The following is a 17,344-nucleotide window of genomic DNA, read 5'->3' on the forward strand; positions in this document are numbered from 1 at the left end:
AAATAAATAAAGCCAAGTTTTAGGTTTTCTAGCAATGCGTTAAATAGTTTATTTACTTTCATAAAATCTTTCTACAAAAGTGATTGATCTACATTGCAATTCATCGCAGATATAAGCGGCGCTTGAAACCCCCAATGGCAACCCTCAGGCCTCCCGAAAACCCATCCGCTTTCAATTCCAACTGTCAGAAGCTCAAGTGTGGTTTTGTGTTTAAATATGTATAGTATATATATTAACTAACAAATAGCCAAGAGGAATGGATTGCAGTGGATGTGGGAAGGGTTTGGAACACTAAACACAAGTTCAATAAAACAAACACATATCGGGAAGAAGGTTGGAGTTCTTTAAATCGTTTTAGAAATTGGTATACAGAATATTGTTCTGATGCTGCTTCAGAGGTAGATCCCCGGGGAAAAATTAGCTAAACAACACTAACGTCATTGGTCTCGAAAGGACAACGGCGGAAAAAGCCGCGGCCACTGCACAAACTCGATTCCGTAGTGCAGGATTCCGGTGGCACTGACCGCGATCATTGCTCCCCAGAACAGCATGAACAGCAGATTCTCCGTGTTGAACTCAGCCGGATAAATCATGGTGACCATAAACATGGTAACGGCCATCATCAGCACCGACGGGAATGCAAAGAAGCGCCAGCCCCGCTTGGACTCTAACGGCGATGGCACTGCTCCACCTTCGTTGTCGTTGATCAGATACTTTCCGAGGAACAGATCGATGCCATCCTGTCGCTGGCCGTCGGCAAAGTTGTTTAGATAGTAGCGCATCAGGGAGTTCTTTCCATCCTGCAGTGCTCCGGCTTTGGTTCTCTTTCCAGTCCTGGTGAAGTCCGTTTTCAGAGCACCCGTTCCGGAGTATTGCAGGGAAACCAGGTCTGCATTGTCGGCCCACACTCCTTTGAAACGTGCCTCAAAGCTGTGGGAAGCCTGTTCCACTCGTTGACCCACATGGAGCACACCCAGCTTTTGCAGCACCGCTGTAAGAGATCTCCTGGCCAGCATACTCTGCACCACATTCGTTCGGTCGAGGCAATCAATGCAATTAGTGCGGAAGACACCCGTTTGTGTGGAAACCAACTTGCCATCATCAAAGATATGGTAGTAACCGAAGCCATCCTGCTCGTGGGCTAGACGATCGATGAGAACGTTCAACCTATCCCAGCGCATCTTTCGGCACTCGTGGTGAAAGTCGAACGACTCGTACCGGATTTTGGGGTTCCCCATTTCTCGGACCAGCCTGCCAAAAGTCGACTCAAGTTCGCCCTCAGCGCCCTTGTGGTCCACCAGATTTACTGCCACTTGGCTGCCATATATCCTTAGCTGCTCCGAGAAATGCAAGCTGCAAGCCCCGAGGTGATCTTTGCCAGGAATCAGACTGGGTCTAGGCTTGTACCGCAAGTTGGGGAGCTGGTGCCAATGGAAGGGCATGCTGCCACGCGTCTGGACGAATCCTGTGAGCTGTCCGTTGAACTCCACAATCTGCTCCGTTTCCACAAAGTTCGCTACATGGCCGCGATCGTCTATTCCGCGAGTAAACAGCCTCGTTCCTGCTCGTTGAATGGATCTCCTGGTCACAATGCTCCAAAAGAAGGTCTGGCCGTTAATCTGGACCTGGTTGATGGAAACGAAACCGAGAAGCAGCGGCAACTGGAATCTGTGCATCTTGTCGCAACCGAACTGTTGCAAAACATAGCCATTCCACACAAATCTTTGATCAGCGCGCTGGAACAAGCCAGCTGAGTTCGATTCTCCAGATAGGGCTAGCTCTCGCTGCCTCTGCAGCGAATGAGTCAAGTCGAAGCGATAGGAGAAGTAGAAGTACTTGGTGTCCAGAGTCTGTCGCAGCAGTTGTAGATACGTTTCGTTCTCCTTTCTTTGAATGGCATTCGGAATGTAGGGAATGATGTCGTAGCCGGCTAGGCGCCAGATGATGGCTCCATTCAGAACGCCCACGAAGATTCGATGGGTGGCCACCAATAAGTAATCGCAGCTGAGCAAATGAATGGTTCCAAGGACACCGCATATCCTCCTGGTGGGTCGCAGATTCACCAGCTGATCTCCAGCGGGCTGCACCCTAGTGACCTTGTCCAGCCGGCCGATAACGAGAACCTCAGCACCTCCGTTGGGCTCCACTATGAAACTCTCCGGTGTGATGTACAGGTTCATGTCATCGAACACATCATTGTCGCCCCTGGTCTCCATGATGTTAGGGGGCGGTGGCGGGCCCAATTCGTAGCCTTCAACGAAAGTAAAGAGAAAAACACAAATTAGTACATAAATATATTTTGCACCTGTGCTGCTTCCCCCTCCTCTTTAACTGACTGGGACCTCACTTTCTGGGTTCAAGGAGTTGTTCCTCTTGTCTCCGCTGTCGCACACGCACAGCAACAAAATCAGCCACAGCCTCTGCAGTTTTGTCTGGCAAATATATTGATCACCTCACTCTCTTAATCATTTAGTTTTTGGCCAACTTTTTGCCAATACGTGGGTGCTGGAGATGTCGTATCGACCAAAATGTGAAGGCCAGAGTTACCGCCCTCGAAGAAATCAACGATCTGGCATCGCTGTTTATTTCAAATGAGTTGGTGTGGTAGCCGTGTACGTTTAAAAAATATGTTCTTTTTAATGAAAATTCTGTTTTATTAATTACCATTGCCATTTTTTTCAATCGGATCTTCGGTGCATTCACACATATCTGGACAACAGCAGGACATGCAACTAGGGCACCATAACAGTTTACAAATAAATTTTGTAATTTTTAGATTTTTCTAAAAATTATTGACTGTAATGAAGTTTGCAGCAAAGCTGACTGTTTTGAGAACTTTTATTTTTCTTCCGTCTGCATTTGATTAAGGTATTTCAATAAAAAACCCGCCAAAATGTTCATATGATTATAATGTTTCTAATAATAAGGTAGGATATGTTGAATTAAAAAATTACCTTTTGGGAATGCGCTTTTTGTATATTTTAAAATAAATGAAGAAAAAACATAACTCAATCAACAAATAAAAAATAAACATATTTAAACGTAATATTTTAAATATATTTTTTTAAATATTTCGATATAAAAATATCGATATATTTGTAATCAGGAAATATACCAAAACATACTATTAAAAATACCGCGAAAAAAAACACCGAATTCAAAGTCAACGGACGAAGAAAGACGCGGCTTGCTTGGTCTTCTTTGGGATTTGTGTAAATTAAAATTTAAGGATTTTCTGTGTGTATAAACGTAAATAAGGGGATAATCAATTGAAGGAAAAAGCGGGAGACGACAATTCTGAAACCAAATTCGCCCCACACGCACACACACCAGTGCAGTTTCCAACTGGCGTCGCTTCTTTGACTGTACGCGGTAAAAATTAAACTAATTGATTTTAAGGCAACGAAATGGACTCCTCAAATCCAAATAACACGCGCCAAGCGCCTAGGAAGTCGAATCAAAATATCCAGGTTTATGTGCGCGTCAGGTGAGTTCTTTTTATCCAACAACATGCAATGGAATGCGATGTCTAACATACTTTGTTTTGCAAAGGCCTCTGAACTCCCGAGAACGATGCATTCGCTCTGCCGAGGTGGTGGATGTAGTTCCGCCACGAGAAATTGTGACACGCCACACGCTGGACTCCAAGCTCACCAAGAAGTTCACCTTTGACCGAAGTTTTGGTCCTGAGTCCAAGCAGTGCGATGTCTACAGCGTAGTGGTGTCTCCGCTGATCGAGGAGGTTTTGAATGGCTACAATTGTACTGTCTTTGCCTATGGACAGACTGGAACTGGCAAGACACATACGATGGTGGGAAACGAAACTGCTGAATTGAAATCCTCCTGGGAAGATGTAAGTTTGCTTCTTAAGATATTGCCAGAATTGGCCTGAAAAGGTTCTGCCATCAACCATATGGCCTTGAATCTAAAAGTTAGCTACTACCCTGCAAGGCAACATAAACCAGTTTCTCTTAGTTCTTGGAAAAGGGAGTCTAACCTTTTGAAATCTTCCGTCTTAGGACTCTGATATTGGCATCATACCTCGCGCTCTGAGTCACCTGTTCGATGAACTGCGCATGATGGAAGTGGAGTATACGATGCGCATCTCCTACCTGGAGTTGTACAACGAGGAGCTGTGCGATCTGCTCTCTACCGACGACACTACAAAGATACGAATTTTCGATGACAGCACCAAAAAGGGCTCGGTTATCATTCAGGGCCTGGAAGAAATACCCGTGCACAGCAAGGATGATGTGTACAAGCTGCTGGAAAAAGGCAAGGAGCGCCGCAAGACAGCTACTACACTGATGAATGCACAATCTTCGCGTTCGCACACAGTGTTTTCCATACTGGTGCACATTCGGGAGAATGGAATCGATGGAGAGGATATGTTGAAGATTGGAAAACTGAATCTGGTAGATCTGGCTGGTAGCGAGAATGTTTCCAAGGCTGGCAACGAGAAGGGCATTCGGGTGAGGGAAACTGTGAACATTAACCAGAGTCTCCTAACCCTGGGAAGGGTGATAACTGCCCTGGTAGATCGTGCTCCCCATGTACCCTACCGTGAATCGAAGCTAACGAGGCTGCTGCAAGAATCTCTGGGAGGCAGGACCAAGACCTCCATCATAGCCACCATCTCACCGGGCCATAAGGACATTGAAGAGACTCTTAGCACTCTGGAGTATGCCCACCGAGCCAAGAATATCCAGAACAAGCCTGAAGTCAACCAGAAATTGACGAAGAAAACTGTGCTCAAGGAGTACACCGAGGAGATCGATAAACTCAAGCGGGATCTCATGGCAGCCAGGGACAAGAACGGCATCTACTTGGCCGAGGAAACCTATGGTGAGATGACCATGAAGCTGGATTCGCAAAATCGGGAGCTTAATGAGAAAATGCTGCTGCTGAAGGCACTGAAGGATGAACTGCAAAACAAGGAGAAGATCTTCAGTGAGGTGAGCATGAGTCTTGTGCAGAAAACCCAGGAACTGAAGAAGACCGAGGAGAACCTGATCAACACCAAGGGCTCATTGCTCCTAACCAAGAAAGTCCTCACAAAAACCAAGCGTCGGTATAAAGAAAAGAAACAGATAGTGGCCTCCCATGTGAAAACGGAGGAGGCTCTAACCACTCAGGCTCAAGAGATCCTGGCAGCTGCTGATTTGGCCACCAGTGACACTCAGCAGTTACACGGAACTATAGAGAGACGACGTCACGCAGACGAGAAGATTCGCACCGCTTGCGATCAGTTTAAGGATCGCATGCACGACAACCTGGAGATGATTGGAGGCAGTTTGAATCTCTATATAGAGCAGCAGGCAGCTTCCAAGGAGCATTTGACCGAGGAGCTAAGTAAGTTTGGAGTTTGAATGGCTCTTTATTCCTTTATTTATTTCTGCTTGGATATTTTACAGCCAACTCCAGTAACGTTAGCCAGCGACTCTCGACCAATGCCACTCAGAGCATCGAAGCTCTGAAGGGGATCTGCAGTCAGTCCCTTGAGGATCAGGCCAAGATTCATAAACAACTTATTGCAGACATTTCGCAGAGCTGCGAGCAGCACACCCAGAAATTGGTGGCTCAACTCCTGGAGCAGATGCAGCAGCGTGAGCTGCAGATGAACAGGGACATTCAAACGAATCTCCAGGAACTGGAAGAGAATAATCAGCGCCACAAGGCCATGCTGGACTCCATGCAGGAGAAGTTCTCACAGATTATCGACAATAATGCGCAGTCACTGGAGAAGCACGTACAGCAAGTCCAGAAACAACTGGAGGAGCTAAGTCAAATGAGTGTGCCTGATGCAGAGGAGCTAGAGCAGTTGCAGGCAGAAATTTCCAATGAACGTGCTCTGGCCCAGCAGGAGGCTTCGTTGCTCGAATCTCTTGTTATGCAAATGGAACAAATCAAGGAGCTAAGGGAAAAGAATACCCTTAGCATGTCCATAAGACTCAACAAAATAGAGGAAAGCAGAAAGGCTAGAAACCAGCGCATAGAGGAGACCCAAACGGGCATCAAAGATTACCAGGCAAAGGGTTCCGAAGCCACCAAATCCGCTCAAACGGAACTTGCAAGCCAAATGAACACGGGTATGCTGTGCCTGGATCAGGGCATCTCCAAGTGCTCCATGATGCAAGTACACATGAAGAATCTGGGCCAGGAGCTTGCCAAACAGACCGACGACAATGTTCTAGCGAATCGACAGCAGCAGGAGCAGCTGCAAGGAATCTGCCAGACCAGCGAGAAACAGTTGGAGGAGCTGCAAAGCAAGCAGAAGGTTCAACTGGAGGAGACTGTAACCGCAAGGCAGCAGTTGATAACCGAGGACAGGCAACGGTTCCGCGGACACTCCGCAGTGGCCAGTGACCTGGTTCAGGAGCTGACGCGCCAGACCACTGAACATGCTGCACTGCAGCGCCAGCAGCTACAGATTTGCGAACAGGAGCTAGTTCGCTTCCAGCAGAATGAGCTAAAGACATATGCGCCCACAGGGACTACACCCTCAAAGAGGGACTTTGTTTATCCTCGCAGCTTGGCGGCCACATCGCCGCATCAGGATATTGTGAAGCGTTATCGGCAGGAGCAGGACTGGTCTGATTTGGACACCACCGCAACCATCGATGAGGTAATCTATCTTTGTCTATCCTGTTTATACAGCTTCTAACCTAACTCTACCTTTAGTGCAGCGAGGGTGAGAACGAGGACTCCTTGCAATCCGTTCAGGAGCTATCTGACACCGAAACTATCATGAACTCGACGCCCATTGAGCCCGTTGATAGCATCAACATGAAGCGGGGCTGTGGCACCACCCGAAACTCAAACTCCAATGCCCTGAAGCCACCTGTGGCTGGCACCAAGCGCAGCAGCTCCTTGTCTCGTTCCCTGACGCCCAGAAAGGCATCGCCTCGCAGTTCTCCGGCCATGAACAGGGTAAGTCCAGTGGTTGAATGGCTAATAGCCGTATAAATAATATCTGTTTATGTTTTCGTATTTTCCCATTCAACTCTCGGTAGCACAACAAAGAGAACGTGGCCTGATCGATGCAGTGTTCCCTCCATTAGCCCCGCCGTACTTTGTTTGTCTGGCACTTCTGGATATTCTTCTTTTTTTCTGTGTATTTAAATTTGGAATTTCGTACAATTATTATTTAAATAAACTTAGTCTGCTATGTAAAGTTAAACAAACCTTGAATCTGAGAGTACAGGTCAGTGATGCACCTTGTATGAAGTATGAATATTTAAGATATTAATTCGTTTCTGATTCAATAATGTAAATTTCTTACTTATTTCTCTTAAATATAGTTTTGTTCTCAAATGTGTATCCACCTAAGGATTAATTACTAAGTTTAAAATGTAATGACCCAAAAATAATAGATATTTGTGTTTCTAATCTTCATCCTGATCATCGTCGTCGTCCTTGAGGATTCCCAGACGGCGGGCCACTTCCTTGACATTGGCAATGAATTCCTCCTGGACGAGGTTGAAGCTCATGGCCAGCAAGGCGATACCGAAGAGCAGGTAGAGCGAACAGTAGGCAATGGACTGCTCCGATTCATCCTTGACACCTTTAGCGGGAACAAAGTCTCCAAAGCCTAAGAAGGATCATTAAAATAAAGAATATAATATTGATTTTATTCACTCACCGATAGTAGTCAGGGTGATGAAGCAAAAGTAGGCCGAATCCAGGAAGGACCAGCTCTCCCAATAGGCAAAGAGAGCTGCTCCTCCGAGGATGTAGCTAACAACCAGGAAGACGCACAACCAAATGGGCACAGGACGATCCTTGGGCAGGAGATCGCCGTAGTCGCCATACTCATCTCCATACATAGAGTCGTCGTCATCGTAATCATAGCTAGGACGCCGACGAATTTGTCGTTGGACTGGAAAGCCCATGGGCGACATGATCCGTGGGGAAGGAGGCAAGCGTTCAGCTCGCTCCCTTCTGCGCTCTCGTCTCCTGGGCTCCCGGCTTCTTGAGCGACTGCGTGGCGGAGGATAATCCTCGTAGTGATCTCCGTAAACGGATCCTTCATCGAAACTCTCTTCCACATAATCGTCGTAGCGTCCTTGCGAATGGCCACGCTGATCCCTCCGATGATCCCTGCCGCGCGGTGGAGCGTCGTAGTCTGGAAGCTCCAAATGATTGCCATATCGCGATGTTTGTCTGCCCAGGCTTCCGGCTCTCCTGCCGTTATTCTGGCGATGGGAGTTTTGTGGAGGCGGTTGAGGTGAACGCTCCCTCTCCCTATCCCTATCCCTCTGCCGTTGTCTTTGGTGGGCCGATCTCGGCATGGATTGACTCCTTGGAGCCGACTGCCTTCGATGCCCGTTCCCTCCAAAGTCGTCCATTGCATATCTATTCGGAATAATGGGTGTTTTCCTCACCACATCCTCGTCCACATCTTCGTAGTGCGACGACACATGCCTGGGATCCACCGACTTGGCCCTACTCCTGCCCGGGGCAGAGTGAAGGCGTTGCAGCTCCTTGCTAGCCCTCGAGGAGTCTTGCTTGTGGGGCGAGCGCACTGATCGGACACTATGAGCTCTCTTCGCCGGCGGGGGTACATCGCTAAAGTCCTCGATGGAGCCCGCATCCAAGTGGGATCGCGAGTAGCGCTCCCTCTCCACGGTGTGTCTATCCCTCATCCGGTCGCGCTGCCTCTGCCGGCTGCTGTAGCGATTGGACCGGTTCAGCGTCTGTGTCTCGTACTCATCTCCGTAGATGGTGTGCCTCTGGCGGGGATCATGGTAGGGATTGTGGTGCTGGTGTTGCTGATGCTGCTGGCGACGGTTGCGGCCTCCACTGCTTCTGTGTCCGAACTCCCGATCATCGTATCCCCTTCCCATACGCAGTTCCGGATCGGAGTAGGCATGTCCCATGGAGGGACCCAAGCCAGAGTCATTACCCGATCGCTGGGTCATTTTCATGGAGCGCCGGAAGGAGGGCGGTGGCTGGGAGCGGGCGTGCCGTTGGGAGCGCATAGATCTTTGCCGGGATCGGGCATTCCTGGGACGTTTCGCAGTGCGGGTGCACACATAGCAGCAGATTCTCCAGTAAAGGAAACTGGAATTGGAAAAAAGGTGGGTATATTTTTGATTAATCATACTTAAAAGTGACCTCTAGGGGCTCATTCCCGTGTCAACTCACCGGAATGATGTGGCCATGACATCGCCAATGTTGGACAGACAGATGAGCATCAGTGGAATGCCCACGATGGCGTAGAAAATCGTTGTCACCTTGCCCCAATCCGTGCGCGGCGATATGTGGCCATAACCTGTCCAGAATTTACGAAATTGATCAAGAATAATGAATTACAATGGAGTCTTGAAGGAGAGTCATGGTTGAGGCTTTACCTTCAACCTTCTAACCCCAATGTTCTTGAAATGCTAATGAATCTTAGACCCGAAAAAAAGGCTTAATCTTTGTGTTTGTACTTCTTTTTCAAAAAGCCAAGCCCATTATCGCAAAATAACAGCAAACAATTGCGAACATAAGGTATTTCAAGTCAGCCGCTTTTGGCTTTTACGGAAGTGTGCAAATTTCTATACATTCAACATTAGGTTCTATCTGATGGGAGTACGGTCAGTAAACCCATTTGTGTCTTAGCCAAAAATCCATATCGGGAAATTGGGCAGACAATGAAAAAACAAATGACTAAATTTAAACTCTGAAAATCCAAATGAAAGACTACGTAGTAGAAGCTTGAATGCTCTACTAAGTTGAAAGAACATATTTCCTTCATTGAAAGATAAGTAATTTTAAGAGTTATTTTATAAGCTTAACAAAACCCAAGAGTTATTATTTTTAGTTCAAGCTAGCTCTACATATGTATATAGCACTCTTCTCTTTAGAAGGGTATACTATAAAAAAATCTAGAAATTCCCATCATTAAAATCTAAATCTAAAACCGTCAGAAGTTAATCACGATCGGTCAGTGGCGTTTGACCTTGTTTATAGTATTTGGATGGCAGTAATTCCACTTTCGGTTTCATCCAAACTACACACGCCTGCCCAAAACCAAAATGAACCCATTTTTTCTTTAGAGGTCATCATTCACGTGCCCGCTGCCCATCTAGCTGTGTCCGAATTGGATCTTTGACCTATGCCTTTTGGGAATATTGGTGTTATGGTTTTTGTGGAAATTTTCCCAGTCATGGCATAGGGACATCGATTAATGAACAATTACCAAATGATCGAAACGCATCGGAGATTTATGCGATTGCGACGTGATCGCCAAAATCAACTGGCCGATTCATCCGCTTGCCTCATTGGTTCCTGGGCGGATCACGCTCCTCGGTGGTTGCGCTTCATGAGAATCAACGATACGTGGCCCGTGGTTCCAAGATCCCCGCCAGACATGATGCGTTTTGGGTTGATTCATTGGACGCGAAGTCGCCAAACGAATCCAAACCAATCCAATCCAATCCGAGGCGATCCCCACCTGCGGCTGCCCTCGTCGCTTGACTGCCTTTGTGCGGCGTCATCGTTTTGTATTTCTCATTTATTTTTTGTGGGTCTTTTTTTGTTGTGTTTTTCGATTCTCGTCTGCGGTTATATAAGTAGCGTGTGCCGGTCGCCAATCCGAACTATTCTGTTGCGGGAGCTCGTCGCGACCAAGCGCAAAAAACGGGTCAGTAGTGTGAGATCGAAGAAGACGTTCCCAAATATATATAAAAAAAAACACACAAAGACAAAGTCGGACAATCATGCGAAACAATTGCCTCATCGTTGTGGCATTGTGCCTCCTCGGTTTGGTGGCCGCCAAGTCTTCGGACGATCACTGGGTTTGGAGGTCGTACAATCGACACGAACGCTCCTTTCGGGATATCGATCGCAGGAGCTCGCCCATTCGGAATTCCTACGACAACAAGCTGAGAAGAGAACCCACAACCCGCCGACCTCTACCTGGAGAACCCGAGAACGACGAGATTGAGGACTATGCGGACGTGGAGCCCACCAGGTCGTCGGATACTCCCAATGTGGGCACTCGCCAGTATAATCCCTACGGAGGTCAACCCAATGCCGGACAATTTGGCGGCGTTGGAGGCTATGGTGGCAATCCGGGAGTGTTGGTGGGTCCTGGAGGACCCACTGGTATCATTGGAAGGCCTCAAATCTTCCCCAATCCCTACCAGCCAGGCTATGGAGGATTCTCAGGAGCACAAAATGGCATTGGTGGTTACCCGGGAGTGGGTGGCTATGCTGGCTTTCCTGGAGCCAATGTGGGCACAGGGTACACTGGCTATCCGGGCAATGGACTTGGCCTCAATCAGTTCCCCGGAAACGGGCAGTACCCCTACGGAACCTCCTACCCAGGCAGCGACTTCAATGGTAATCAGTTTGCTGCCGGTGGCCAGTTTCCCGGACTGGGGCAGTACCCGAGTAACCCACAGTTTGGAGGACCGCAGTACACCGAGGGCTATGGATTAGCTGGAGGCTTGGGTCTGGGCCAACTGGGCACTGGAGGCCTAGGCTACGGGCCAGGCGGTGGCTTTGGCTTTGATGAGAAATCTCCAGTAGTGGCAGAGGGAAAAAGTGCCAAGACTGTGGCAGCAGCTCCTCGGAGCGTCAACGATAAGCTCAGCAAGAAGGTCTAAGAGAAGGGACTACTTTCAACCCAAATCTCATCCATTTCCCAACCACCTTCAGATGTAAATAGTCGCCTTAGATTAGAGATTAGGATAGACTAAGCGAATAAATTTCAATGGTTACCCAGTTGTACGTACCTATGGTAGTTATCACTATGATGGAGTAGAATAGTGACCCGGCAAAGGTCCACTGGGACTTCTTGAGATCCTCGTTGCCGTCCCAGCCATGCGCCTTGATGGCCGTGAGGATTTGCTTCTCAAAGTTGGCCAAGTGCTTGCTAACATTGGCCATCCAGTCGCTTTCCCGCAGGACCTCTGCATCATCCGACAGAAGCCATATGTTCTCCGTGAGATTAAAGCGCAGATTTTCAATGCCACGTTTGATCTTTTAAGGATTAGGATATAGTATCTGAATCCTTTCAGATTAGTCTGAACTCACCTCCAGTTCGTGGGGTCGCTCCAGGTGCTGGAAAAGATACGCTCCACCCACGCAATAGGAAACCACGAGAAGCACCAGCAGCACATGTGACACGATGCAGGTGATCACTTTCCACGAGAAGCAGATGGCCGCCACACACCTTCCGCGCTCCGGCTTGGCCGGTTCCAACATGTGTGCCGGCAGAGATTGGGCCCTCCTACCCGACATGGCTGCTTCCTCCTCCTCCTCCGGTGGGCTAATTTACCGCTCGACTGGTCATAAATTGCGAAATTGAAACGAAACTAAATAAAGGACTAGACTTGTGGGAAAACTGTTGGGGTGTCGAGGCTATGAACACTCTTTGATAATGCCAATGAAATGTTTTGATTAATGGAATATTGAATATTATATATACTTATATGTTTCTTCAGAGAGTATTTCATATTTTATAGATATTTTATAGTTATTTTTTTTGTAATTTTTTTAAATTTATGAGACACTGGAATTCAAATATATTTTTAAAAGCTTGGGCTTGGTTGGAAACTTGTTGGTAATGGCAGCTATTTTATTCTAAAACTTTGTTAAGAACCAAAACTATCATTTAAAATGAAATCTATAATCCATTCCAATCCATTTGGTAAACAATTTCTTTATAGAAACATTTAAGGAACTCTGATTATCATAATTATTTCATTGCCATAAACCCAATCAATTTATAGACTCTGGATTGTTTCCCTTAGTGATCTACAAAGGAGCTCCAAGATTACAGGTAAACCGAAAACACAGGTCTGCCACACACATGTTTATTTGTCCAAATATTTATTTATTTGGGTTGCTGGGGCAAGGCCGAAGAACCGAGGGGAATGGGTATCGGAATGGGAATGGGATTAGGATTGGGGAATGGTGAGGTAGACACGGAAAGACTCCATGGAACTATTTCGGTACCGGCTGCTGCACGACGGGGCATTCATCTCGTCGTCAATCGGACGCCGCAGACTCGTGCCACGCCTGTCGAGAACTCTTTTGGGATTTTTTTTTTTTTGTATTTTTTGTTTTTACTTATAGACACCGACTACATAACATGTCCGAGCAATTATGAACTTCGATTTCACTTGGGCAATTAGTTTTGCTAATTTATGAGCCCCCCATTGGGTATGGTAGTGCTCCTAATGATGATAATTACCGATCTAGGATCGCTATCTGATTGGCACTGGGCGGAAAACACTTTTCAGATTTCCAATTTAAGATCCATGCCGGAACGTTCTCTATCCCCGATCGAATTTTTGGATCCGTACAATGAACCGACGCACCGATCCGTACGACCCACAAACGCTAACTGAGGAGAGCCAATGGAATGGACTTTCCTCGGATCTCTCGGATTGTTTTATTTTTGGTCATACTCGAAGTTCTCTTGTTTTCCGAGTCGTCTAGTTTTTCCAAAATTTTTTCTTCAAATCACTCTTGCCTTATTTTGTTCTGTTCTCAAGTGTTTATGTGAACACGATTCTCTTTAAAATTATTTCCCTTCTTTAATATGGTGGTTTTAAAAATTAATAATTTATTTAAATTTTTGTACAATCAATCAAGAAAAATCTTGGCCAAATCCTTTGTTCTATTAATGCTTTTATCTCTGAGCTTATCAAATCAATAACTCCCGGGTTCTTGAGTTCCTACACCTTTAGAGTGATAAGAGTTCCAGGTGAGACTATTTATAGGTCCCAATGGCCTTAGTCAACATTCAGTTGCCGGAAAGAGCCCTGCAGTCCAAAAAGACTCTCGAAGTCGACAGGTTTGCCAACCCGAAGGCGTTCATCGGTTCCGTAGTTCTTCTCCTCCTCCCAGTAGTTTCTGTAGGCCAGAATTCGTTGTTCCCACTCCTTAAGTAGTTCCGGAATGGATCCATTCTCCCCGCCATATTCCACCGGCAAATACTGTTTGGGGATTTGTTCGTAAAGTGCTTCCCATTTGGTTCCATGGACGTATAACTACGGGGGTTACAAGGATATATGTGAGATGAAATGAATTTAAGTTAAGGGGATATAGGACCTACCCTGCCCTGCTGCTTTTTGGACATCATAGGCTTGACCATATTGAAGATAGTTTCAAAACCATTCGGCGTGTTTATGAAATGAATTCCTTGGGGTCTCAATGGCAGAGCCTCCTCCTGGAAAACCGTCATCTTCTTGGCAAAGGTGGGAGTCATCTGCAGGAAGTGTCCTGTGGTCACATTGGACAGATCGAGAATGGAGATCATGCCATTAACAATGGCCACATCATCCTCGTCGAGCATTATTTGCTGCATTAGACTGCCAGCGACATTTACTTCCTGGAAGGTGTACTTGTTGGGATCATAGGCTGCCATTCGAATTAAAGCCAAACGTGGGCCATTATCGTTCAGTGGACGTGGCAACAGAACAATGGAACTGAATGGCAATAAAAAAATAAAACAAGTTACTTAGTTTCAAAAAGATAATCCCACAAAACTCACCCCAATCGGAAAATCTCAAGCAGCTTGTCCACGTCAACATTGTGACCCCCATAGAACTCGGGATACTTTGTGCGCAGGGTGTAGAAACGATCGATCTTTGATTTCGTCCTCTCCAAACTGAATTTACATCCTCGAAGGAAGTTCACCAGGAACTGATCATCGGTACGAGCCTTAAGGTGGGGCTGCTGCTTAATCCAAGTCCTCAGAGCCGCAATATCGTCGTCCAATCTCTCGGGCACTTCGTTTAAAATTTTAATCGCATTCTCCTGGAGCTCCGGGCTCAGTGGTCGGATGGATGGCATTTTGTTTGGGTTTCCTTGATGGTCACGGAACGAATGTCGCTTATTGACCCGTTCCCACCAACTAAATCGATTAGATATCGTTTGAGGGCTGATAAAGCAAATGGCAAAGCAATTCTTATCAATCGCATTTATGATAGCCTATTAGCAAGCAAATTCTTACACTTGCCATTAAATTTGAGACTATTTTGGAAGTAAACTGTTTTTAAGTATTTTAAAGTAAAAAGGTCCTGCCAATCCAGAATTGGCCAATAAAATCATCTTATCATGACTGAAACTCCGCCTATTCGTGTCAGATTAAAGAGTCTTATACCTTCCAGTTTTAGGTACTTCGAATATTATCTTTTGGAATAAGGATGTATTCTTGATGGGTTTAATGTTCATAACTCGACTAATATTTGGCAGATCCAGAAAAGGTATACCTTACCGATCTTAGATCTTTGAGTAGCATAAATTTTAATCAAAATCTGGCAATATAATTTTTTACCATTTTTTGGAAAATTTTCCAAGGGGTAAGTAATATCATGATTTTAGCCAAAAATTTGACAAAATTTTTTTTTTTTGATTTTTTCAATATTTTAATAGAGATCTAAGCAGATTAGAACGCCGATTCGTAATTGGTATTCCGTTTGTCGATCGGTTGCGAAAGAACTAAAATATGCTATAAAAAGTGAATCAAAATTAAATATTTTTGCAAAAAAAAAAAAATAGAAGACTTGGTTCCAATTTTTGAAATTTCGTGATGAAAAAATATGCATAACTTGGCCAATACTGGGCAGATTCAGAAATGTTATACCTTCCCGGTCTCAGAACTTCATGTACTACCATTCTGCATCAAAACCTTGCAAATAAATTTTTGACCCATTTTTTGAAATTTTTCCAAGGGGTAACACCATGATTTTTTCCAAAAATCCATAAGATTTTAAATTTGCATATTTTGATGCAGATTGAGAGGGATTTAAGTCCTGATTCATAATTGTTAGTTGGATTTCTATTTGGTAAACTAGTTCTTTAGATATTCGTAAAATTGTGTATTAAAAGTGCTTTTTTTTGGGCCATTATTTGAGTATTAATCAAGAGCTGATAACCATACATTAAAATAATCAGAAAACTCTTATCGTAAAATATTTATTTTTGCTGTCTAGCTGGGAAAAGTTTCCAGTATTTTTTTAATACATTTCACTTATAGTTTTAGTCGATCACCAACTGCCGAAATGAGCCATCCAAGCCGAAGTGACTCTCCTCATGCTTGAAAAGCTCGGGTTCCTCACGTAACTTCTCGTTTGTGCCAAAGTGCTGGCTCTCCTCAAAATATTCCTTATAGCTCGATATCTTGGCTTCCATAGAGGAGATTATATCCTGCATAGTGCCCTTAGTGCCACCATACTCCTTGGGAAGATAATGCTTTGGGACCCGCTCGAAAATGGCCTCTGGATCAGAGCTTACAGAAACCTAATAAAATATGGTTGAGAAAGGCTAAGACTTGTAATATTAGTAGCTTACTCTTTCTTTAATTTTTCCTGGAAACCAGCCCAACAAGGACTTGAAACCCACTTCGAAGGCTTTGGGAACGTTGATGAAATGGAAGCCCTTCTGACGGGTGGGCATCGCCTCATCGGCATAGGCCGAAAATTTGCTAAGGAGCTGCGGCTGCAGGGAAAATAGATTCGCACCGGTCACTCCTGTCATGTCCATGATCTCCAGGTAACCACTGACCGTGGCATTGTCGTCCTCCATCATCATAATTTCGCCAAACATGGAGCCCACCCGTATGATGTCCTGGAACTTGAATTTGTTAAGATCATAGGCTCCAGCGCGTATGATGGTGACAGCAGGTCCTGTGTCATCCTTGTCCAAGGGAACTCGTAGTATCACACTGCGGGATACATAATGGGTTAGAATCTTAATCAGGTCTTAAGAAGTATTACCAACCCCATTCGGATAATTTCCAGAACTTGAGGATCATCTGCCAGACGGTGCTCGTTGAAAACCTCAGGGATGGCCTTTTGCAAACTGTAGAACCTGTCGATTTTTTGCTTGGCCTTTTCCAGACTAAACTTTGAGCCTCGCAGGAAACTCAACAGGAACTGAGTATCCTTACAGGAGCACAGATGTGGCTGCTTTTCAAGCCATTCTCTTAGGGCAGCTACATCCGATTCTATGCGACTGGGCACCTCGTTTAGCTCCTCGATGGCCACCTTTTGCAAACCCTCCGGCAAGGGGCGAATGGAGTTCTGGGAATAGCTACTGATCATGCTGGCTGGACAATCAGTTGCAGACTAACATGGATTACTTAATGTCGCCAATGCACTTCCAACTGGCCAAGTACTATAATTATATTCAAACGAAAAGGCGATAAGATCCGACTAATCTGGGTAGCGATTAGGAAAGTCTGGCCAAGAGTGAATAAGCCGAGAAAACATATGTACTTCTACTTGATTTTTTTTATAAGAAATTATGAATATTTTTTTTATTTATTATACTATCTACCCTAAGCTCAAAGACATTGCCCCATAAGTGGGTTAGAATAAAGTTCTTATCTTTTCAAACT

General features: G+C 45.5%; 6 protein-coding genes across 7 annotated transcripts; 2 read left to right on the plus strand and 4 right to left on the minus strand.

Moving 5' to 3' along the window:
* Positions 1-322: 322 nt before the first annotated feature.
* Positions 323-2,828, minus strand: Sac1 (Sac1 phosphatase). Of its 2 annotated transcripts, none has more exons than XM_017248572.3 (2): positions 2,665-2,828; positions 323-2,251 (listed from the first exon to the last, which is right to left on the minus strand). In XM_017248572.3, exons 1-2 carry the CDS (start codon positions 2,726-2,728, stop codon positions 438-440), a joined length of 1,878 nt encoding a protein of 625 aa, XP_017104061.2. In that variant the 5' UTR covers positions 2,729-2,828; the 3' UTR covers positions 323-437. The 2 variants fall into 2 exon arrangements, with proteins under 2 accessions (XP_017104061.2, XP_017104062.2); XM_017248573.3 differs by lacking the exon at positions 2,665-2,828 and adding an exon at positions 2,348-2,532.
* Positions 2,829-3,160: 332 nt separating this feature from the next.
* On the plus strand, positions 3,161-7,153 carry Klp61F (Kinesin-like protein at 61F). The gene is made up of 6 exons (XM_017248533.3): positions 3,161-3,487; positions 3,553-3,853; positions 4,020-5,352; positions 5,415-6,625; positions 6,682-6,930; positions 7,014-7,153. The coding sequence occupies exons 1-6, from the start codon at positions 3,408-3,410 to the stop codon at positions 7,035-7,037; spliced, it is 3,198 nt and encodes a 1,065-aa protein (XP_017104022.2). The 5' UTR covers positions 3,161-3,407; the 3' UTR covers positions 7,038-7,153.
* A 232-nt stretch (positions 7,154-7,385) lies between these two features.
* galene (potassium two pore domain channel subfamily K member galene) lies at positions 7,386-13,342 on the minus strand. Its single transcript, XM_017248534.3, has 6 exons — positions 13,190-13,342; positions 12,028-12,278; positions 11,727-11,973; positions 9,148-9,274; positions 7,643-9,063; positions 7,386-7,591 (listed from the first exon to the last, which is right to left on the minus strand). The coding sequence occupies exons 2-6, from the start codon at positions 12,232-12,234 to the stop codon at positions 7,386-7,388; spliced, it is 2,208 nt and encodes a 735-aa protein (XP_017104023.2). The 5' UTR covers positions 12,235-12,278; positions 13,190-13,342.
* On the plus strand, positions 10,579-11,725 carry LOC108130184 (uncharacterized). Its single transcript, XM_017248535.3, has one exon. It carries the CDS (start codon positions 10,707-10,709, stop codon positions 11,595-11,597), a length of 891 nt encoding a protein of 296 aa, XP_017104024.2. The 5' UTR covers positions 10,579-10,706; the 3' UTR covers positions 11,598-11,725.
* A 202-nt stretch (positions 13,343-13,544) lies between the features above and the next one.
* LOC108130144 (alpha-tocopherol transfer protein) lies at positions 13,545-14,839 on the minus strand. Its single transcript, XM_017248489.3, has 3 exons — positions 14,495-14,839; positions 14,057-14,429; positions 13,545-13,991 (listed from the first exon to the last, which is right to left on the minus strand). The coding sequence occupies exons 1-3, from the start codon at positions 14,794-14,796 to the stop codon at positions 13,734-13,736; spliced, it is 933 nt and encodes a 310-aa protein (XP_017103978.2). The 5' UTR covers positions 14,797-14,839; the 3' UTR covers positions 13,545-13,733.
* A 1,124-nt stretch (positions 14,840-15,963) lies between these two features.
* LOC108130154 (retinol-binding protein pinta) lies at positions 15,964-17,176 on the minus strand. Its single transcript, XM_017248500.3, has 3 exons — positions 16,726-17,176; positions 16,297-16,669; positions 15,964-16,245 (listed from the first exon to the last, which is right to left on the minus strand). The coding sequence occupies exons 1-3, from the start codon at positions 17,046-17,048 to the stop codon at positions 15,985-15,987; spliced, it is 957 nt and encodes a 318-aa protein (XP_017103989.2). The 5' UTR covers positions 17,049-17,176; the 3' UTR covers positions 15,964-15,984.
* Positions 17,177-17,344: the final 168 nt, after the last annotated feature.

This window comes from Drosophila bipectinata, chromosome 3L, assembly GCF_030179905.1.
Source record: "Drosophila bipectinata strain 14024-0381.07 chromosome 3L, DbipHiC1v2, whole genome shotgun sequence".
In the NCBI taxonomy this organism is placed as follows: Eukaryota; Metazoa; Arthropoda; class Insecta; order Diptera; family Drosophilidae; genus Drosophila; species Drosophila bipectinata.